Below are 23,370 nucleotides of genomic sequence, written 5' to 3' on the forward strand. Positions count from 1 at the left end.
CTCTGCATTCTTCTCCCGGTGCCAAGGAGGGTCCGTCCCCTGTGTAGGGAAGGAGAGAGAGAGGCTCCGCGGGCGCGTTGCCGGTGCCTGAGGTGCAGCCCCTTCCCATCCCTCCCTTCCGCAGGGCACTTTCCAGCGCCGCTTCCCTTGCTGGCTCGAGTTTCCTTCCCTCCCTCTCATGTCTCCAGGTGCACATGGCCGCGAGGTTCTTTCTAGAGAGGTGCGTGAGCAGATCCTGCAGGATCAGGCCAGTGGCCCAAATAGCCCAGTGTCCTGGCTGAGCCCTTGCCTGTGGGAAACCAGCAAGCGGGGTTCGAGCACAAAAGCAGCTCTCCTCCTCTTCCCCTCCTGTGGTTTCCAGCAACCTTGTTGCTGCTGTTCTTGAAGCTCTTCCTTTGATCAGCGTTTCTGGGGTGGTGACCTAAGAAGAGCCCAGCAGGGATCCCTTTAGGACAGCAAAGTGCCTCTGAGGAACAGAGTTGTTCCACCAGGCCTTTGGTCAGGGCGCAGCCTGACTCCCTCCTCTGGCAACCTGCACAGAATTTTGCTTAACGGTTGCCATTAATTTGATTTTAATTAATTTTTATAATGAAATGTTTTTAGAATGTTGGATTATTTGATTGTTTGATTATTTGATTGTTAGCCGCCCTGAGCCCGGCTTTGGCTGGGGAGGGCGGGATATAAATAAAATTTATTATTATTATTATTATTATTATTATTATTATTATTATTATTATTATGAATAGTGTCAGCAGGCCTTCCTTGTTGCTTTTCTGCCCACACCCCTTCTGGGTGGCCCACGATTTGGTCTTCAGATGTATACTGCCTCTGCTTATGGACATTTTCATTTAGTTACAGTAAAGGTTGACCTCTGTGAATTTATCTAAGCTATCACCGTGACACATTATGTAGTGGTGAATTCCGTAAGTAACCATGTGTTACATGTAATAGAGAGATAAAGGTACTATCGGCTGCCTGTCACTTTCATTGGGACCTTCATTCCGAAATAACGAGAGAGGTGAACTGAAGACTCCTCAGTTTCTCCACATGATTTTATTAACAGGTCATGTGTCTTCATAGTCATCTTTCTCTAAAGAGCCCCAAATGTCCTAGCTAGCCATTCCTTGTTTGGAAGTCCAGCTCCCTGATCACTTTAGAAGCTCTTGTCTGTAGTGTTTTAAATATCTCCTAATTCCCAACATTTAGTTTTTCTTCCCCCACCCTACAATGCTGCACCTTCTGTTGAAGCTTTCATTTAAGGTTTTCTGTGGCACACAGTCATCTTCCACCTGAAATGCCCTTTTTGAGTCCTACAAAATCTCTTTCAAGTTTCATCTACAAGCATGGCTATCTCACGGCTCACCCTAATTCCATATGATATAGGAATGTTAAATGGCAATGGACCCAGTACAGAGTTTTGTTCAGAACATTTTGAAAATGTTCTGCTTATTCCTACCCTCTTCTGCATGATTTCACAACCAATCACCATTTCACAACCATGACTACTGTTTACTTAGGAGCCTTGTTGGAAGTCCAAGTATGACTACTGAATCTCCCCTACCTTACGTGCTTGTTGACACTCGAAGAATGAAAAGCAAAACATCCTTTGCAGAAGCCATTCTAATTAATTAATGTTGTTTAACCATCTAGTTTCAGTAATGCTTTCTACTAGTTTACTTAGGGCAGTAATTAGGATAAGTGGTTCTGTGATTTATCAGAGCCCCTCTGGCTCCCTTTTTAACAGGCTTGATTTCATAGGCAGCCATGTCAGTTTCACCTTTGCCCTCATTCAGTTTGTTCTGTTTCTTTCTTTCTTGATGGAGAGACTTGGGCAGAGGTTGATAAGTACAAAGTTCCATGTCACTCTCTATTTCACACATCACTGCTTTTGAGTGAGTTTTATAAGTGAACCACAGAGCCATCAAACCCTCGCTTTAAGTATTATCTGGGCTATACCTGGGTGAAGCATTGCTCATTTATCAATAGGAAGATTTTCTGTTTTGAATGGCAAGGCAAGGCATCAGTCCACTAGACAGCAATGACTAGGCAAAGTATAAAAAGGTAAAGGGACCCCTGACCATTAGGTCCAGTCACTGCCAACTCTGGGGTTGCGGTGCTCATCTCGCTTTATTGGCCGAGGGAGCCGGCGTTTGTCCACAGACAGTTTCCGGGTCATGTGGCCAGCATGACTAAGCCACTTCTGGCGAACCAGAGCAGCGCACGGAAACACCGTTTCCCTTCCCGCCGGAGTGGTACCTATTTATCTACTTGCACTTTGATGTGGTTTCGAACTGCTAGGTTGGCAGGAGCAGGAACTGAGCAACGGGAGCTCACCCCGTCATGGGGATTCGAACCGCCGACCTTCTGATCAGCAAGTCCTAGGCTCTGTGGTTTAACCCACAGCGTCACCCGCATCCCACAGGCAAGGTATAGAAGGTGGTAAATCTATTCAGCAGGTACAGTTCACCAGAAATGTAGTTTGGAAAAAGAATATCATGGCAGCTTGATCCCCCTGTTTTATAAGTTAAATTTTTGCCAGCAGCTTGGAGCATTCCTACCAAATTAAAAGGACTTATCTCATTTGAATTGCTTTTCTGTTATAAATTGATGGGCTTTCATATAAAAGGTATTCCCTTTTATAGAGTGAATTCAATGGTTACCCACATATAATAACCTGTTTTTATAGGGCTTCCTGGTTTTCATTAGTATTACAAATCACATATTTTGTTGTTACCTAGATTTGTTGTTTCTCTTCTGTGCTTTATAACGTATGTCATATGGTGGTGGGGTGAATCTGTAGGTAAGTTTAAGATGGTGAAAGTTTGGCTATGCTTAAACTTCATTGTACATTGTTGAGGTCTGCAACTAAATTTGTTTTCTGATCATAACTCTCTTACTTGTTACAAACTGTTCTTAATCTAGAGCATCTGCTGATCACTTCCCAGTTTTGCTAGCTTTCTGATTTTCCTGTAATAATTAATATCCATACCATTTACCATATGAGATATTGAAAGTGACTCTAGTACAGTGGTACCTCGGGTTAAGTACTTAATTCATTCCGGAGGTCCGTACTTAACCTGAAACTGTTCTTAACCTGAAGCACCACTTTAGCTAATGGGGCCTCCTACTGCTGCGGCACCGCCGGAGCACGATTTCTGTTCTCATCCTGCAGCAAAGTTCTTAACCTGAAGCACTATTTCTGGGTTAGCAAAGTCTGTAACCTGAAGCGTATGTAACCTGAAGCGTATGTAACCTGAGGCACCACTGTATTTATTACACTTCTAATGCAATCTCCTTAAAGGGTACAAAGTCTGAGAGTTGGACTTGCTTCCCTGCTATGCAAAGTTGCCTCAGGTTTTGGTTGGTCCTAGTAAAGCTATTGCCTAACCATGAATTTTAGATATAAAACAGATGGTAAGCAACAAGTGTTTGTCTGCTACTGGACAGAATTAGTCAGCAGAATGGGGAGGGGGGCAATTTTTGGTGTTCCCTTCCTGCTGCCCCTCCTTGATCTTCTCTGGAGGGGACCCTTCGGAGCAGATTTCTGGGGAGCTTCAGGGGGTGAGGGGACAATTGAAATTGTCTCCCTACCCAATCTTGCTGACAGTTTATCTTCTAACTGATCAAATACCAATGGATGTCATACTGTATTAGCTATTCTGGTGTGGAGATGCCTCTTAATTAAAAATTTAATATTTACTTATTAAAATGTGTATACTGTCTTTTATTTCAAATAAATATTGAGGTGGTTATAAATCAGTAAAACAAACAGCATATAACAAAATATGATAAAACGATATTAATGAAGCAGAAATAAAACATCAGGATCAGCTGCAGTAGCCAGAAATGCCAAGAATCAGTATTAACTCTTGGGCTGGGGTTTTTTGTTGCGGGGGGTTGTTGCTGTTCTTTTTTTGTATCTTTATTTTAGATCTTGCTTTATATGAAAATTGTTCCATTTCGTTCTGTATTTTTAATGTTTTATTTATTGTTTATAACTACTTTTGCTATGTTGTAGATATGTATTTTTTCATGTTGTAAGCCATCTTGCGCATGGTTTAAACTGTGGAAAGGCAGCATACAAATAAAATTATGTATGTGTGTATGTCAGTTGGGAAAACTTTGGGTAAAGAGCTATGTTTTAAATTGTTGGTGAAAGCTTCCAGGAGTTGCTGTGCACCTGATCTCCATAAGGAGATCATTCCACAAGTTAGGGACCACTGGGGAAAGTCCTTATCTGTACATAGACATCTTCAGGCTATGATAAAGTTAACCAGGTCTGTTCAGCAGATCACAGTGCCTGGGCTGGGCTGTGGTGTTAAAATCACCTAAAATGAGTAGACAGTCTTTTTTTGAGATCATGGGTAGAAAGGAAGTTGGTGCTGAATGGTGCCAGCAGCAAAGGTGGACTTGGGGCCACATTTCTAACATCTCTTTTTCTCTCCCTCTCCACTCAGCAGGCTGCTGAAGGAGAGACAGATTGTAGCCATAGGACCACATAGGGCCCACTCTTGACTTCAAATATTACTGATTGGTAGATCAGTTTAGTGAATATTGCATTTGGGAAAAAAAATATCTGAATAATATAATTGTCAAATTATGCTGATTAGATGCTGCAAAATCTTCAGCTGTAACTATTCAAATGTCTTACAATATTCACACCACAGCTGATGTTGTCTATTACGTACAGTGTTTCCAGGGCTTTTTAAAAGAGTTGACAGAATTTCCTCATCTCAGACCTCTGCATTAAGCAAGTTCTGATGTTTTTACGTAAGCGGCACAGTGATTTTGCAACTTTGTGCTTATTTAAATTGCTCGTTCTCCTTTTGCCCAAGCCATAGTGACCCTTTTTGATTTCCAATGGAACTTGCATATGAGAAAATGTTTATAGGCTTAAATCCTACGTTCTCTTAGTTGAAAGTTGGATCCATGGAGATCGGGAGCACACATTTGCACAGATGTAATTAGGATCAGAGATGCTTTCCACCCACAGTCACATAGGGATTGTTTTTCCGTCACGTAATTTTACACAGTTGGGGACTGATGTGAATAATGCAATTACATGGGTGGGGCAGATTGTGTGGGTCTTTCTATCTACTTTCTCTTTTCCCGTAATTCATGGGTTCTATAAATGTTGCTGTTTTCACTGAAATGACCTCCTTTACTTGTGTAAGTAAAGAATAGTTGTAGAAATTCACAGTCCAGTTCATATTTACTCAGTGTAAGACCCAGCGGGGCTTAATCTCAAGTAAGTGTGCTTGGGGTTATAGCCTTAAAGATCTGTCAAATAGTTCCTTTAAAATACTGTTCCACCATGTTCATTTTGGTATTATTAAAGAGGGTATGGGGAATATTTTGCAGTTTTGTGTTGTGATGAAAAAGCTGGATAGTTGTTGAACACTCTGGTCAGAATAGAGATAGGATAGAATAGACAGGATAGACATATTAAACATGTTTGATTATATGAACAGTTAGCAATAAGGTGACCGATAAAAAGGCACAGCGTGCAATGCCTCTCTGCAATTAAACTCTTCTGAATTTCATGGCATGTTATGGCTGCCTATGCTTCTTCATAGATGTGTAGCATAAGCAAACTTGGCACTTAAGGCCCCACCTATGTTTAGTCATCCTGAGATCCTTGACTAATTCAAAACTAACATTTTTAAGCATGCAACTGGCCTTTCAAAAAGCACCTCTGACTATAAACTAATTTACCATAAAAGATTCAGCAAAACAAGTAACAGAATATAAGAATCTAAAAACAAGCAGTGTATCCCAGTAGACTGTATTATATAAACAGATAACTCCCCTCACATTAAAAACCTTTTGGTTAACACAAACGGTTAATGGTAGTCTGACATGAGAACTTACCGGTACTGTGTCATTTGGTTGTTATTTTGCATGCATTGCCTAAACACTATCTTCTGATTTAGGGTGGGATATTTTATTTTCTATCTTTATGATCTTGTTAATACTCAAAAGAAAGCTGCTAAACCATCCAGGAGCTTCAATGGGGTCCCACCCCCCATCTCTTGGCAGCTATCAGAATCCAACCAACATCATCCAAACATCTAATTGAAATGGGTTTAGAATGATCTGTTTCATGCAGGAGTATCTTGAACTGCTTAACAATTGCCTTCCCTGCTCATTTGTGAGGAAAGGGAACCTTATACATATTTGTAATTCTGCAAAACCAGAGGATCTGTGAAGACCATTGGATGGATAGATGGCTAGATGTGTGCGTTTGCACACAAGTTATACTACTTTATCAGCAACTTTCTGAAAATAGATGTTCTATTTCTGCCCTAAGGTACAAAGGTGGATTCATGCTAAATGGCATTATTCCATGTCCATTGAACCCTGCTGCCTACTATGAAGTAGAATCCTTTCCCTACTTCTATTATTATTTGTAAGGGTCCATTTCGGTGTGCCGTCTGCTTTCAATGAAAGTGTGATCATAGCCTAGACTACATGAGATATCCTCCAGGGTAAGAAGAGCATCCTAGATCAGGCCAGTGGCCCTCATCCAGCATCCTTACAGTGCCCAGTCAGATGCCTATGGGAATGTGCTAGCAGGACCTGAATGCAACAGCACTCTCACTTCCTTCACTTTCTAGCTCTGGATCCCTGCCCACTGGCTGGGCCAGGGAAGTGATTAATATCTCAGCAGCTTTTGATACCATCAACCATGGTATCCTTCTGGGGCGGCTGTCCGAGGTTCGGGTACATGGCACCACTTTGCTGTAGTTCTAGTTATGGTCTGGGGATTTTGCTTTGGCCCTGTGGAGCCTTCAATGTGGGGTTGCTCAGGGTTCAATTTTATTCCATATACAGTGGTACCTCAGTTTACGAACTTAATCAATTCCGGAAGTCCGTTCTTAAACCGAAACCGTTCTTAAACCGAGGCACACTTTCCCTAATGAGGCCTCCCGTCTCTGGTGCCCTTCCGCCATTCGGCTTGCGTTCTTAGACCGAGGTAAAGTTCACAAACCAGGACACTACTTCCAGTTTTGCGGAGTTCGTAAACTGAATACAGTGGTACCTCGGGTTAAGAACTTAATTCGTTCTGGAGGTCCGTTCTTTTCTTTTTTAAAAACTTTTTTATTCAAAATTAAAACAAAACATATTATCCAGAAACACATCATCCTTATTTTTTTCCTCATTTTTCCTCCCTCCCCCCACCCTCCCACACAAAACCCACCCACCTCCACCCCCAGCTTCCCTCAGTTCCAGTCTTTTATTTCTCTAAGAATGCTGTTTTCTGCATGTTACACAGTTGTATAGATCCTCAAAACTATTTAGCTGATTATTATCAATAAAAAGTCTGTTCTTAACCTGAAACTGTTCTTAACCTGAGGTACCACTCTAGCTAATGGGGCTGCACCGCTGCCGCACATTTTCTGTTCTTATCCTGAAGCAAAGTTCTTAACCCGAGGTACTATTTCTGGGTTAGCAGAGTCTGTAACCTGAAGCATCTGTTACCCAGGGTACCACTGTAGTTCGTAAACAGGACTGTTCTTAAACCGAGGAACCACTGTACTGTTCAACATCAACATGAAATTGCTGCATGGGGATATCTGGAGTTTGGAGTACGTTGTCAGCAATATGCTGATGACACACAGCTTTGCTTCTCCTTCACATCTGCAGATGTGGCAGTGGGTGTGCTGGACCTTTGTCTTTCCTCAGTAACAGACTGGATGAGAGCCAGCAAGCTGAAGCTCAATCCAGATAAGGCTGAGGCACTGTTAGTGGGTGGTTCTCTAGACCAGATGGATGGGAGGTTGCCTGCTCTTGATGGGGTTGCACTCCCTTTGAAGGAGCAAGTATGCAGCTTGGGGGTACTCCTGGATCCTTTGCTGCCAGTTGAGGCTCAGGTGGCCTTGGTGGCACAGAGTGCTTTCCATCAACTTTGGCTGTTGGCTCAGCTGTGCCCCTACCTGTACAGTTATAGCCTTACATCTGTAGTCTATGCTCTGGTAATCTTTGGTTACATTATAGCAGGCATCCCCAACCTGATGTTTTGGCCTACAACTCCCATGATCCCTAGCTAACAGGACCAGTGGTCAGGGATGATGGGAATTATAGTCCAAAACATCTGGAGGGCTGAAGTTTGGGGGTACCTGCATTATAGCAACATGTTACACATGGAACTGCCTCTGAAGATGGTTCAGAAACTTCAGCTGCTGCAGAATTCGGCAGCCAAAATTCTTGCTCACTTGGGGCATGATGATTTATACATATAAGGCTAATCCTGGCCTGATTGCATTGGCTGCCAGTTAGTTTCCAGGTCCAATTCAGTGTGCTGGTTTTGACCCATAAATCCCTAAATGGCTTAGGGTCACAATACCTCAAGGACCACCTCTCCCCATATGAACCAACCAGGACCCTGTCATCATCATCTGACACCCTTCTTCATGTGCCCCCTCCACAAGATGTCTTGTGGAGGATGACAACACAAGAATCAGCCTTTTCTGCAGTGGCTCCCCATTTCTAGAATGCTCTCTCCAAGGAGGCTGGCCTGGCAAATTCATTACATATATTTGGGGCTAGGCTAAAACATTACTCCTTAACCAGGCTTTTGACTGATTAGCATTCTATGTCCTTTTAAATGTGTTTGTGGAAGGGGGGGTTGTTTTTGTTTTGTTAAGTATTTTGTGTTCTCATTTTGTATTTTTATGTTGTGAACCACCCTGTGATCTTCAGAAGAAAGTCAATATACAAATTTAATTAATAATAATAATACGTGGTGATTTTTCCCTTCATAAATAACCCTCAGAAAATGATGGAGTCAAACTTCTACTTTCCTGTACAGCAGCACTAGCAAACTCAGTGTGCATATCAGGGAAAGCAATACACTGGCATTTTAACAATGTGGATCTAACTTATCTTTTATAGCTAGATAACTATATTAACGATTAACCAACTATACTAAGTGTGAGATTTTACTCTTAACAGACCTACGCCCTTACTAAGTATAAAATTTTAATCTTACATTCAGTAGTGCTGAAAGTCTGAGAAATCAGAGATTTGACAAACTAATTGGGGTGACCCTATCTCCCAACAAATATTGTCAAAATGTAAATGTTCAGGTGCTATACAATTGTTGACACACATTTTAGATTATAACACGGAGTATTATTTTAACTAATCAATCCTCATACCAAATTGCCCAGCATTATGTAATATGCGTAATTACTGAAGCTAAGCATGTTTGGATCTTGTCAGTATGCGGGTTCCATGAGGAAAGAAAAGTAGGATATAAATGTAAGAAAACAAGGAAATAAAAATAACATTATGTTTCAATTCCCTATATCCTAAGCTTCTGAAAGTTGCCTGTAGCCATTTGGCAATTTATAGTGTTCAGAAATTCCTCAGTGCTGTAGCCTATTACTAGCAAATGCCTGAATATTCAGCTGTCTAAACATTAAGGATGTTTAATAATGCAGCGATTTTGAACTGTCTTCTAGGTCGACTCGCCAATGAACCTGAAACATCCTCACGATTTAGTAATACTAATGAGACAAGAAACAACTGTTAACTACCTCAAAGAGTTGGAGGTGAGGCTATGTAATGAAATGGTCTTGGAAACCTGCTTTGTAGGTACTGAAAAGTATGAAATGCTAATTTCCTGAAAAAAGAAGTGCATTTGGAGAATGTTAAATACTGATGCTGGAAGCTTTAGCATCAATAGTTTTTTCTTCATATTTATTATTTCAGTCTCTGTTCATAAAACCTTCAACTTAAATAAAGAAGTGTTGAAGCTTTTTGGCTTTCCTTTACTATTGGAACTGTAAAGCGTGGTCAGGTTCCAATGAACCATGGAATTTGTTCTCTGAGTCCAAAGGGCTCCAAACTTTTTCCCCTTGAAGAACAGCCTCTCCCGCCTCATGAAAATTTCTTTGAATCTGAGTGGCATTTCAGAAACCATATCTGACATGCTTTTCATTTTGATATTCCAGACACCAAACATCTGAGCCAAAGCACAGGCTCATGAAAGCTCATGCTTTACTACAGTAACCCCAGCTTCTACACATCTCCCATCTAAAAAGAGGGACCAGTCTGAAGCTTGAGCAGTGCCAGAAAAAACACACTAGTTCTCTGTGTGTTTGTCTTTCTTAAAGAGCATCCCATGTCTGAAGCCAGCTAGCAAGTTTATAATGTAGCTAGAATTGGGGGTTCTGCTGGTTAAAGAAACCAAAGCCATACAGAGAATTTACAGCCCCTTCAGCAGACATAAAGAAATTTCTTTGCATCCTAGTCAGAGATGTCAAAAATAAGTCACTATGTACAGCTAAGGGCAATCTTGGCCCTGTCTCTGCAGATGATCCTACGTACATGCATATCACTGTTTGAAGTGTCCAATCTTTACACTGGGATGGGAGAAAATTAAAGTCTTAAGTGTTGTATCCTGAAAAGCATGAGCAACAGAGCTGACCTACCTTCCTACTTTCACTGCAACCCCTTGCAACCCTCCCCAAGAAGCCTTTTGAAATGCCTTGGTATGCGGTTCTGTTTCAAACAATGTTTTGTTTTTTGTATCTCTTCTAGAAGCAATTGGTTGCTCAGAAGATCCATATAGAGGAGAATGAAGACAGAGACACAGGACTGGAACAAAGACATAATAAGGAAGATCCGGATTGCATTAAAGCAAAGGTGCCTTTGGGGGACTTGGATCTCTATGATGGCACTTACATCACCTTGGAGAGCAAAGATATCAGGTAGTGAGATGATTAATTGTATGAAATTTTTGCAACAGCTGTAATTTCAGATTGTCGGATTATGATTGTGCCATTGGGAATCAGGTTGAAATAATAAGTGACTTTTAAGGTAATGAGTAGCTCTCCTGAATATTCCCAAAAAGATATTTATAGTCATCTCAACAATATTTGCTTATGTGTCTTTTCTAGGCATTCCTAAACTTTGTTGCATTCATTCTTGGTGAAGTAGGCTTTCTCCAGAGCATAATTTCAAATGTACAGGCAACACTCAACTTAGGCAGGGGTAATGTTGTGGGATAGCACATAAAGCCAAAATTGCATATAGTCAAAACCCATTGGGTTCCATGGTTTGCCAAAGTATTTTCCTGGATGTCTACCCCCTTAATTTTTTAATTTTTTTTAATTAAAGCTTTATGTGCACAAGTTAAATGTGTATAAGTTGTGAGTTACCTCTATTTCAGAACTTGATTCCAAACCTTCTTTATTCAGCGTCAGTATGGCAGAATCCAAAAGAGTTCCTTAATTTTGAATATTGTTCATTTTCATTATTTGAGCAAGGATATGCACTTCAGAAAGTACCCACTATAGGATCCTAACGGAATTATTTTGTGCCTGCTTTGGGGGGGAAAGAGATTAGTACTAGTTTATAGTCTTAAACTGAAGACTCAGCAGATACAATTTTAATGCAAGTTGATCTGATGTAGATAGATAAATATATAGTGTTAGTTGACTTAAAACGGATAATGTTAATCAGCATTCCTACATGACTTAGTTCCCATTCCTAGTATTTTGTGATCTTTTCGACTGCAAACAAATATGCTAATGTTTGCGTTGCTATTTGGTTTTAGCCCTGAGGACTACGTAGACACAAAGTCTCCTTTACCTCCAGACTTAGAAGAGCCAGAATGCACAAAAATTCTAGATCTTCCATATAGCATTCATGCGTTCCAGCACTTACGGGTAAGTAATTAATGATGTAGTCTTTCGTTACTTTACCTCTAATCTGCCTTTCTTCCTGAGATGTCCAAGTAGATTCAGATAGTCAGGACTGCTTTGTCTTACAATCACTTTAAAGTATGTTATCTGTTAATTGAAGTAAATCTGAATAACTTTCTTCTTAAAGCAGCCTAGTAATATTTGTAGCCACGTTACTGAACATTTTGGGCTAGACTTGGAAATCATTGCAAAGCTTCTAGTGATGATGCTTGCAATTCCCTCTCCAGCTTTCTGGCCTACAATGACTACTGTCTCATATTTCCTCCCCCACATGCATCCTGACTTCAGTTTCTATCACTTAATAGCTTTTTCTTCCCCGTGCCTCATTTTGTCAGAAATGTTCAGATTTATTTTTTTCTAAAAGAAAAATATTGGAAAATTTTGCTGGTGCAGAATTTGGATTTTTCTAAATAGGTAGCAAGTACCACAGTAGGCTTGGTTATCTTATGCATTGTAACAAACATTGTTATTCTGCTACAGCACTTAAAGCAGCTGAAGTTCTTCAAAATTCCCCACTAACTGCAGCCTAAATTGTATGTGGGTGTTTTAGGATAAAAATAGCTGAAGGTATTGATGGAACAATACTTAAACATGATTTTATATGGAATACTAGAACAATACATTTTCTAAATAACAGATGCAGCAATTTTGTGCGCTTATCTGGAAGTAAGTCCTATTAAATGTTGTGGGGCTTACATCTGAGTAGACTGCTATAGGATTCAGTAAACTAGATATTGCCTTTTCAGAAATGATGCTTTATGTGTTGAAATTTTGGGGCAGTATTTGCTAAATTGGGGAGTTGTGGGTAAATTTGACATGAGGAATTACTGGCTACCTTCTACCACCTTATCATAGGTGATTCCTGCTGATTCCTGTGTATTTCTGTAAAGAATGCTGAAATAGGTGGACCTGTGTATCAAAGCGTTACTTATTTTCTTAAGCAGAAGTTCATATTCAGTATTCACACAGATTAGCTAACTGTTAAGAAATTCTGAATGCACATTCCTGCTATGAAAATGTGAAGACATTACTGGACCACAGAAGTTTTTGTAAAATGAAAAAAAGCAGACAACAAAAGACCGAAGTCTGTCCACCTTGATAGTAGAGAATCCCATTTTATTTATCAGTCACTGACTTTTTTCTTTTTCTATCCTCTCTGTCCCCCACCCAGGGTATTCAAGAAAGAGTTAATCTTTCTGCACCCTTGTTACCTAAAGAAGATCCTATATTGACTTACTTATCAAGACGGTTAGGAAGAAGCATAGACGAGATAGGCCACCGCATTTATGAAGGTCTCATGAAGGTAACCACCTTGTGTGTGTCCCCAAAATGAGTGTATAGAAGCTTTGATTCAACAGGAATATGCTTTATATTTAGCAGGCACTTAAATCTTCACATGCCTTCTGTCTGCTAGTTAAGGAAAAACATCTCAATGGATACTTACTTACCCTAAGTGCTCATCTGATTTTTATGTGGCTTTTCTCCCTGTGAACCAAGACAATCTGTAAAGTCTGCAAATTTCTACCAGTGGCCATTTAAATGAGGACCACTATAGTGCCTTGAATCTTAATTTGCGTAATTTTTAATTTGGGATTTTATGTGTTCTGTTACATTTTATGTGTGATATGTGGTTAGTCATTTAGTCGTGTCCGACTCTTCGTGACCCCATGGACCAGAGCTGTTGCCTTTGTCCATGGAGTTTTCTTGGCAGGGATACTGGAGTAGCTTGCCGGTTCCTGCTCCAATGTGTGATATACTCTTTGTATAAATTGCAGTTAGTAGTGGCTGATGCAGATACATTTCTACCTATCTGTAGCAGATATATAGCCAACTCATTTTTGTTTGAATCAGTGGGCAGGAATCAGTTAACAAGTTCCATTAGTGGAAGTTTGTACAATGACTTCCACTAACACAGCAGGACTTCCTGCCCCCCCCCCCCGCCCGCCCCTGAAATTGGCCTGGGGGGGGGGGAATCCCTAAGCAGTGCACAAGGGGCAGTTGTTGTGTCTCACAAGCTTCTGCTGACAGAACAATTGCCACAGCACCATGTTAAATTCCTTCTAGAGTTTTTATTTCATTAGCCCTCCCAAGTTTTCATATACTGTGAAGACTAGAAGAAAATGGATTGCATGCAGGTCCCAGTTTCTGGATATAATGCATCCCCAGAAAATCGTTCGTTAGGCATTCACATAATGAGCTGGCAATTTCCTCTTTTTCCTGTGGGAACATTTCTAATCCAGTCTCTCTCCCCACTTCATCCATGGTTTCTTCCTGAAATGGCTGCAGCCAACCAGCAAAAGGAAAAACTGATTTGTCCAATCTCTTTCCATCCCTCCCCCCTCCCCACATGGCTTCTGCTCGAAAAAGACTGCTACTGACCTGCGGAGCACAAACAAGTAAGGAAGTGGACAGACTCTGGCTGTTCATAGCTGAATCAGCCATTCATGTAGCAAGGTTTAGGCATAACTCTTTATATTCACATAACTGAATTTGGGGATAACAGGCATTCTGATAGTGTGTGTATGTTCAGAATCCTGTTTCAGCCACCAACAGCTAAAAAGTTTAGTAACTTAAAAAAAAAAGTAAACATTTCTTGTGTCTCCTGTTCTTCGCAGAATTCTTCTTCTTGGGTATTATATAATATGGCTTCCTTCTACTGGCGAATAAAGAATGAGCCATACCAAGTAGTGGAGTGTGCCATGCGGGCTCTCCATTTTTCTACAAGGTGAGGCAAATGGATTTTTATTAGCAGCATAATACAGTCTGTTGTATGATTTGAAAATTAAGCTAATCGAGGGTGGCAATCCCTTAGGATTGACAGGCCAATGCCTGATGGAGTTGTAGATGCATATAGATATCTAGAAATTCTGCCATCTCTTGTTTGACTTACACTAGGCTCTTTGGATGGGTGTCTCTTGCTTTGTGCTGTTGGCTTATCTGAACCATATCACAGTGAATGCTAAATAGTGTGCATGTGTATGTTGTCCTGCTTATACAAAGATGTGTGGGAATAACTTAGGCTAGCTTTGGCATGTTCTCTGCTCCGTAACCAAAGTTACTTAGTCATAACTCACTTCAGAATATTATTCTTTATCAGCAAATGATGTTGAAATTATTACTACTATTTATAACTTACCGAACTACAATAGTTAATTCTGGTTTTAGAACCAAAGAAGGAAGAAGACTATTTATACATAATTGTGCGTCATCTGATGGAAGTACTGGCTGAATTGCTCTTCATTATAAAAAAAAAACAAAAAACAGCAGCCTTCTCCCAAACCATTGTGCTCAGTCAACCCATGCGCTTTTAGACTACTGACATTCCTAGCAATAGATAAAAGTACAAGACAGCAGGATAGATGTACACGCTTTTGGATATAAAAAGACACTTCATATTAGACCAGTCGCTTAGGAAGCTCTGGGCTATTGTTATGTCTGAATTGCATTTTTGCATAGATTCTGGCTAGTAGCTTCTCAATAGTTCTCACTTTCCTGCATGCAAGTAACCAGAGATCGAACCTGAGGCCAGAGGCTTGCCAGTTGCTTAGAAATGCCTTAGGATATCATCTTAATGACCGCTTTGTTTTTTCCCTCTCTTTCAGGCACAATAAAGATGTTGCACTGATAAACCTGGCAAATGTGCTACACAGGGCGCACTTCTCTGCTGATGCAGCCATTGTGGTCCATGCAGCTCTGGATTACAGTGACGTCTTCACCAGCTATTATACTTTAGGAAACATATATGCAGTAAATAATATCTTATTTTTCAGTTATCTAGAAAGATTATACCACATTGATTAGCTCTCTTACAAATTGAACAGTGAGACTCATGCATCTTCAGGACAAGAATGTTTTGAATTTGGCTATCTTTGACGATCTTTAAACCGACAGATAACATTTATTTGCATTTTTGCTGCTGTTGTTTTGGAGGGCCTCACTAAAGCAGCCATGATGTATTAAACATGATTCTATTTCCAGAGCAGTCACATGCTGAAACTCGTAATCAATATGAAATTCAGAAGCTACATTAAATGTTCATATTACATTTGAATGCTGCTAACGTGTCTTTTTTTCCCTCAATCCCTTTTTTCAGATGCTTGGGGAATACAACCACTCAGTACTATGTTATGATCATGCTTTACAGGCAAAACCAGGGTTTGAACAAGCAATTAAAAGGAAGCATGCTGTCCTATGTCAGCAAAAGCTTGAGCAGAAACTGGAGGCTCAGCACAGGTAGTGAATTTATCCTCAAAATTCATACACAGGCTTGTTCAGATTTACTTTCTTGTTTACTACTTCCTTAAAATAAAATATAAAACTGCATAATTTTAAATCTAAGGAAAATTAAAGCACACACTGCAGCATTGAAAATCAGCTGCATGGTAGCATGCTGTAACTTAACTGTATCGTTTAATAAAGCCTAAGAAACAAGTATACAGAAAAACCAACCTTGAAAGTAAGTACTGACATAAGTGTGTAAGCAAAAGCTATTTTAAGCAACTTAAATGTCCTTTTCTTTGGTGTTAAATTTTTCAAGATCACTTCAGCGAACATTAAATGAACTGAAGGAATATCAAAAGCAACATGACCATTACTTAAGGCAGCAAGAGATCTTAGAAAAGCACAAGCTGATTCAGGAAGAACAGATCCTGAGGAACATTATCCATGAAACACAGATGGCGAAAGAGGCACAACTAGGTATCTGTTGTGTAACAAGATGTTCATTGGGAAATGTAAAAGCCGAAATGAAATTTGTATATTTGTCCAAGGAATTCTGTTTCAGGTAAAACCAGGGCTTTTGAATAAACCAACTCACTGACTAGAACACTTGCTGACGGCATATTAAAAATGCCAAAAAGTTGCATTTTAGTGTGTTCTGCTCTAACAAACAGACTCTCCTTTTAGCATGCAGCCCCTTGTCTCCACTACAAAAAGCCACTTTTGAAGGTCACAGGACCTTCTGGAGTAACATTCTGTTAAACATGAGAGTCTCTGTTTAACAGAGTTTCTGTTTAATTCTGTTAAATTCTCTGTTTAATTCTGTTAAACATTCTGTTAAACCTGAGAGGAAAACCAGCAACTTTCCTTGTTCAAAAGAAATGTGTCACATGCATGGGCCTCTGAATTCTGCCTGTAAATTCAATGTGTTCCAAAGTACTAAAAATGCATGTTTCTTAAGAGCCCTGTAGTCTGGAGCCAAGGTTAGCAAATGCATTTCTTTCTGGCAAAAACTGAAGTGCTGGCCAAGATAGCCAATATGCACAAGCTCTGTGTGGACCAAGATAGTGAGTAATTTATTATCTAAAATGCTCTTCCTCCATGCAGAATCGAGAAACATAATAAAAAAGGGAAATTAAGAATCATTTGTTTTCGGATGCTTAGCTTGGAAGAGATCTGCTAGGTATATCTTCTTGATCCTAAATGCTGTCAACCATAATTTTGTTAGCTTTTAACTTGAATTTTATGTTTATATACTGCAGGAAACCATCAGATTTGTCGCCTGGGCAACCAGCAGCACAGTTTGCATTGCCAGTGGGACCAACCTGTCCGTTATCACCGTGGTGACATGTTTGAAAATGTTGAATATGTTGAGGTTTGTCTGTAGAGCATTGCTCTCCCTGCTTCATGATCTATAGTGAGGGGTACACATCTTCCTGAGGTGTCTAAATATGAGGATATTCCTTTTATACCTATTTCTATTTACCCTAGCACAAGATTTTAAAACAAAACTGGGGTGCAGGGAGTTCCAATCAATCCAATATGTAGGTTCCCTTTGGAGCCCCATCTTCCATCTTGGAAGGCATAAACTGCCTGGCTCCTAAACACAACAGACATTATGCATTCATTCCAGGTTGCTGATCACTGTATCTTGTCCTGAGCATCAGACGGAAAAAAGCACCCAGATATTGAAACAAACTTACTTTGTGGCTCCCTGCCTCATCTTTGGATTTTGATCATCAATAACTCCTTCATGGTGTGCTCAGACACTAGATACGTGATGAATGGGTTTCAGGGAAAACAAAACTAACTTTCACACTGTTCATCAAGAGAAGGAAATTGAAAGTATTGTCTGGCAAAATGTGTTGTTGGTTTTTTTTAACGCTTTGAAGAAAGATTGTGCCTGCTTTAGAACCTGTAGTTCTGAAGTTTGGGGAGGTGATTTGCACTGCTGCTTAAAATTATTAATATCAGGGCTGTTGATTTTCTCAGCATCTCGTGAGGGGGCTTTCCACATTTTCCAGCATGCTCAGAATTGCGCTGCATGCAACCCAATGTAGTTAGTTTTTTGTAAGGAAGTAGTTTTTTTCTTAAAGAAGTCTCCTTGAGGTGTCAATTTCATGCTCCAAACTTTTCTTCTGCATTTTCTGTTTCTAGTTTGGCAGTGATTCTTCCATTTCCAGTATGACATCCATGAATTCTGAACTTCATGCCAACCACAGTGACTTTGGCCATTCCTTGGAGTCTTCCCCTTTGGTCCATTCTGTCTTCTCATTATGGGGCCTGGAATCTGAGGCTTACAGGGTAAGTGGATAGGGTAGCTATGACTTTTCTTTCCTAGGCAAGGCCTCCTAGCCAGTTTCATTGTTTGCTAGTAGTGTTCTGCTAAAGACAAGTACATAACTAACAATATGCATAAAATAAAGCTAATCTATTTTGGGCCTCTTGTTGGCAGTGGTGTCTGTGCACAAGCAGAATGGATTTCCACTCATCCAATAGGACTTCTCATTCCTCTCCTCCCCCTGCATCCCCGACCCCATTTGCTTCCTCAAGGTGAAGTCCCATTGTGTGAGCGAACGTCCACTCTCAAAACGTTAGCTTCCTCCCAAGGTACCTTCCGGGTCACTCTGGTTTTGTCTCTCCTCCCAACTCTGGTTTTGTCTCTCCATTCACAACTCTGTCTGCCACCAAAACTGCAAAGATGTTATGATAGTAAACCATGGTGAACAGAGTTCAAAACTGCAGGACAGCCATCTGACTTTTGTCATGGATTTTGCTTGATAAACTGGGAATAACTGCCCAAAGAAAGTGGAAGCATTTAGAAGTTCTGGTTTCTTGAGTTCTGGCGAGTTTTCTCTAGCAAGTAGAAAATCAAAGAGTCATATCTGGTAAACCCACTTCGTGATACCATAATAAATATTTTCTCTGTGATCAGGAGAAGCAGAATATTTTGTGGCCTAAAAGATCAGAGTGTGTAAAAACCTATCCAGCTATCCCCTCCCCAGGAGAACTACCAACTTATTTCCTGCATCCAGAAAGCAGGGGGCAAAGGTGAGTACTGTTAATAAATTAATTCATATGTCATTTGTATGCAAGTGTAGCCAGAGCAGCTCGCAGTAGCAGCAACATAATAATAGTATAATATAAAAATACAGTTATTGAAACATGGAATATGCCTAGCACTGAAAAACCAACACCAATGAGACTAAAAGATGTTGCATGTGATGTTCAGTTAGAAAACTGGAAAATAGGCTGCAGTCCTTTGCATGCTACCTTTAGAGTAAATCAGAATGAGTTCAGTGGGATTTACTTCAGTGGGATTTTCTTTTTCAGGTTACCTTTAGTGCTGTGGCATAGTAAAGAGTGCCAAACCAAAGGTACTATTGTCTGGCAGTAATGAACATTTGTTCTGCCTCTCTAGTTTATAAAGCAATTTAATTCTACTATGATTGTTGCCTTTCAATTGCTACTCCTGTAGTCTGAATCATATTCTTATACCTGTGTGGTGTTTGTTTAAATTTCTTAGAATCCATTCAATACTTAGCAGTCCAGGGGATGACGATGCACAAACCGAGGTCTATGAGCCAGATTGTTCTTCCATTTCTGATGCCCATAACAGTGACTCTATGCACTTTTTGATCAAAGAACTAGACAGTCATCTGGATCTGAGGGTAAAGATGCCAGATGATCATGCCAAACAAGTAAGAGATTTTATCATTATATTTGAAGATTGTTAGTATACTTCTGGTCTTCTCTTTCCTATAAATTGTCACTTCCAGACTTGACAACCTTTTGAAAGCAAGTGGTCTTCCCACATAAAATTCAGTTTGGAAATGGCCAAGTCACCACTGAAAGGAAGCCTGTAGCCGTTACAACATGTTTGTTTCAGTTGACAGTCACCTATCTGCAAAATGTTTGAGGCAGCACCCTGCTTTTGCATTACGATCAGATTCTGTGAACTTGGTTTATTCGGTTAGTTGACATGATACAGGTGCAAGGAATCGTTAATGCACTCCAAATTAGTGGTGCTTTACATTGTGGTATTGCTGGTGGCTAAGAGTTTGAGCTGTGAATTAGGAAATCCATAACTGGCATCTTACCACTGCTGTGAACTTGCTAGGTGGCCTAAGGCAAGCCACTTTCTCTCAATCTTAGCACTGAACCACCCGAGCAATATGTGCAAAATTATCAATGCTGTATTGTTTTTAACACTTGATTGGAAGCCGCCCAGAATGGCTGGGGAAACTCAGCCAGATGGGCGGGGTATAAATAATAAATTATTATTAGTATAAATTATTACTATTATTATCACCTCCTTTCCCTCTGTAAGGGACCAGAAGTAGCTGTTGCTAAATCAAGCCAGCTTAGGTTATATTACTGGACTATTTAGACTTGCAGTTTCTGTTTGTTTTCTGTTGGATTTTGACTATGTTGTTTTCTCCAAACTCTCTACCAACAATAAGCCTTCATGCAGATAGCATAAGACTTATCTGGTTTTAGCCAAAGTTCAGGTTGCTTGTTTTCAGTTCTACGATCATCATTGTCTCTACAAGCATAATACATTATTTGTTTAATTTATGAAGTTAACATGAGTTGTTGAATTTTCCAGTTGAATTGCAAGGATTTTTCCAGTCTTTGCAATTTAGCCATAACCATCCAAATAAAAAAGTAGGCTCTCTTGGGTTTTCATTTTGTGATAAAACCTGCTGATCCTTTAGATCATTAAATTTGAATTACCAAACGTAAGTTTTCTGCATTAAAGTCTTACATTCGATAGGTTCAAATGTATGGTTTTAAACACTTCTCTGTCTTGCACAGATATTATACTCTCGTGTCAACAATCAATCAGTTACACAGCAGCAAATAGGATCATTCATCTATCATGCCATTGTAAAGGTAATTCCAATGACCGCAATGTATGCTTTTTATTTTCCTCTTAGAGTATATGGATTTTTTTCCAGAATCCCAAAGGGCCCTCATGTACAGAAGCAAGAATCTCTTTGATTTATTCAGAGTGTTCCACTTAAGTCAACTGTAAATCATTCCACTTCTTTATTTTTGTCAGAAATGTTTGTGATTTTTGTGCATGAAAAGTGCTGATTTGGTCAGATTTTACAGCCTCCATGAATGATTGACATAGAGTGAAATAAGGACAGACAAAGAATATAATACCACGAGTACCAATGATGACTAGAAATTGAATTTGTTTCAAGCTATTCTTGTTATGATTGAAAACATACAGGGGCCTTTTGTCAAAAAATATATTGATAGCTGTGAAGCCTTGGATTGACAAATACTGAAGGAGATTTACAGGTCAATATTCCTGCTGTACAGTGAAAATGCTTGTATGGCTATACCTATGATTTCAAGAAATACAGCAATCTAGGAAATTGTAGGAAAGAAATTCTGCTGCAGTGCTGCTGCCTTCCAAAAGAAAATGTACAGTGCCAGCTCTGGTAAATGTTGGAAATGTAATAGTATATTCTGAATTATAGCATTTTAACCATACAGGAATGCTAGAAGGATAGGGTAGGTATCCCAGAGACTATAGAATTGTGTATTTGCTTTATCTATAGAGGCTTCCTAATGGCATATGTTCTATGGACAGCTCACGATATAAAAGAGTAAAATATAGCAACAGCAGAATTAAAATAGCAGCATAAAAGCTTTTGAACCCACAGAAAGGAGACATAACTTGTAAGAAAATACATGCATGTAGATACTCATGTTGTAATGTGAATTGTTTGATTCACAGAATACTAGCACTCTTGGTCTATTTAATTACATATTGTATTCTAAGCAAGACTCTCAAGTAGCTTTTGTTTCTGTAATATATATATATTTTCAAAATCCCTGCTGATTCACAGTTCTACTTAACTGATGAGTTATTAAACAGATCTTAGACCTTAGACATGGGCCTTAGAAATACAGTAACACCTTCCGCATTATATAGGGCCACAATCTTGCAAAACTGCAGTTATGCAAATCTGTTCTTTTATTGTTAATGCTGCTTTTGATGCAAGCCATAAATACTGCAGAAAGCACTTGGATAGCTGTGAAATGGGGGCTAAACATGCTCCCGCCCTTGGAGACTCCAGCCATTGAGAATCAAGCCTGCTCTCACCTGCATCAGCACATCCTATGTTCCTTGTTTCACTAGGGTGTGATAGAATATTGGGAAGTGGTTAGATCAAAGTTTTGCTGTGTGCAGCTGATTTGTATATGCATGACCCTCCGGCAGTGATCTCTGCAAACACCTGTAGCTGTAACATCTAGGGCGGCAATGGAGGTCTAACATGGTAAAGCATGGAATGAGATTAATGAGGGTAGCCTTTCTTTTTTGTGGTTAATTTCAGGCAAGGGATCCCTTATGGTTGGTTCTCAATGAGGCTGGCCTTTACTGGCGTGCATTTGGAAATGGCACCTTCGCCTTCACTTGCTTACAAAAGGCCTTTAACTTGACCCCACATGAATTCCAGGATATCCCTTTAGTCAATCTAGCCAACCTTCTAATTCATTATGGTCTTCATCTGGATGCCAGCAAGCTTCTCCGAAAAGCTTTAGCCATCAATGGTTCTGAGGTGAGTCTTCGTTTTCCCCCCCTGTTCTGTTCTGTTTGCTTAAGTAGGATTGAAGCAGAAGTACCGTATTTTTCGTCTCATAGGACGCTCCGTCCCATAGGACGCACCTAGTTTTTTGGGGGGAAATAAAGGGGAAAATTTTTTCCTTTATTTCCCCCCCAAAACCAGGTCGGGGAAACCAAACCAGGTCGGGGAACAGCGGTATGGCGGCGCTCTGCCTCCCCGCTGTCCCCCGAGCTTGTCCCCCCGCTGTCCCCCAAGCGCGCTTCTCCCCAGCGCCAGCCTCCAAACCAGGTCGAGGAACAGCGGGATGGTGGCGCTGCGCCTTCCCACTGTCCCCTGAGCTTGTGGGGCTGGCCGATGTCTGCCCAAAGCGTGGGGCGCTCTGCTTCAGCGCGCACCACACTCCGTGCAGCAGGCTGCTATCCGCAGCCTAGGGAGCCCTGCGGGAACTCCTGCAGGGCTCCCCAGGCTGCGGATGTCTGCCCGGCATGCGGGGCGCTCTGCTTCAGGGTGCCCGCGCGCCGGACAGCAGGCCGCTATCCGCAGCCTAGGGAACCCTGCGGGAACTCCCGCGGGCTCCCCAGGCTTGCTGATAGCTTCCTGAAGCCTGGAGAGCAAGAGGGGTTGGTGCACACCGACCCCTCTCGCTCTCCAAGCTTCAGCGAAAGCCTGTATTCGCCCCATAGGACGCACACAGATTTCCCCTTCATTTTTGGAGGGGGGAAAGTGCGTCCTATAGGGCGAAAAATGCGGTATTTCTTTCATACCCCATCTCAGTGTCCAGAAGTGAGTTAGTGGAAGTGGTTTGTTACATTTGAATCTTGGGAAGTGGCTTGAATGTATTGATGTAAAAA

The 23,370-nt window shown here is 40.6% G+C and overlaps 1 protein-coding gene across 7 annotated transcripts in view; it reads left to right on the plus strand.

Moving 5' to 3' along the window:
* Nucleotides 1-23,370, plus strand: part of TTC17 (tetratricopeptide repeat domain 17) — a 54,429-nt gene that overhangs the window by 338 nt on the left and 30,721 nt on the right. For 4 of the 7 annotated variants that reach the window (XR_014544968.1, XR_014544969.1, XR_014544970.1 and 1 more), the window contains exons 2-15: nucleotides 9,468-9,557; nucleotides 10,549-10,718; nucleotides 11,567-11,678; nucleotides 12,886-13,017; nucleotides 14,330-14,439; nucleotides 15,317-15,461; nucleotides 15,808-15,947; nucleotides 16,252-16,412; nucleotides 17,195-17,307; nucleotides 18,090-18,236; nucleotides 18,868-18,983; nucleotides 19,459-19,633; nucleotides 20,751-20,828; nucleotides 22,289-22,513. Coding sequence is in view for 4 of the 7 variants with exons in the window: in XM_083601348.1 (XP_083457474.1) it covers nucleotides 9,468-9,557; nucleotides 10,549-10,718; nucleotides 11,567-11,678; nucleotides 12,886-13,017; nucleotides 14,330-14,439; nucleotides 15,317-15,461; nucleotides 15,808-15,947; nucleotides 16,252-16,412; nucleotides 17,195-17,307; nucleotides 18,090-18,236; nucleotides 18,868-18,983; nucleotides 19,459-19,633; nucleotides 20,751-20,828; nucleotides 22,289-22,513 (1,914 nt within the window). In the remaining 3 variants the exon portion in view is untranslated. Of the gene's footprint in view, nucleotides 1-21; nucleotides 221-9,467; nucleotides 9,558-10,548; nucleotides 10,719-11,566; nucleotides 11,679-12,885; nucleotides 13,018-14,329; nucleotides 14,440-15,316; nucleotides 15,462-15,807; nucleotides 15,948-16,251; nucleotides 16,413-17,194; nucleotides 17,308-18,089; nucleotides 18,237-18,867; nucleotides 18,984-19,458; nucleotides 19,634-20,750; nucleotides 20,829-22,288; nucleotides 22,514-23,370 lie in introns of those variants that run through there. The other 3 variants (XM_083601350.1, XM_083601349.1, XM_083601347.1) reach the window with 3 other exon arrangements.

Source organism: Podarcis filfolensis (assembly GCF_964270895.1).
Source record: "Podarcis filfolensis genome assembly, chromosome: 1".
Taxonomy (NCBI): Eukaryota; Metazoa; Chordata; class Lepidosauria; order Squamata; family Lacertidae; genus Podarcis; species Podarcis filfolensis.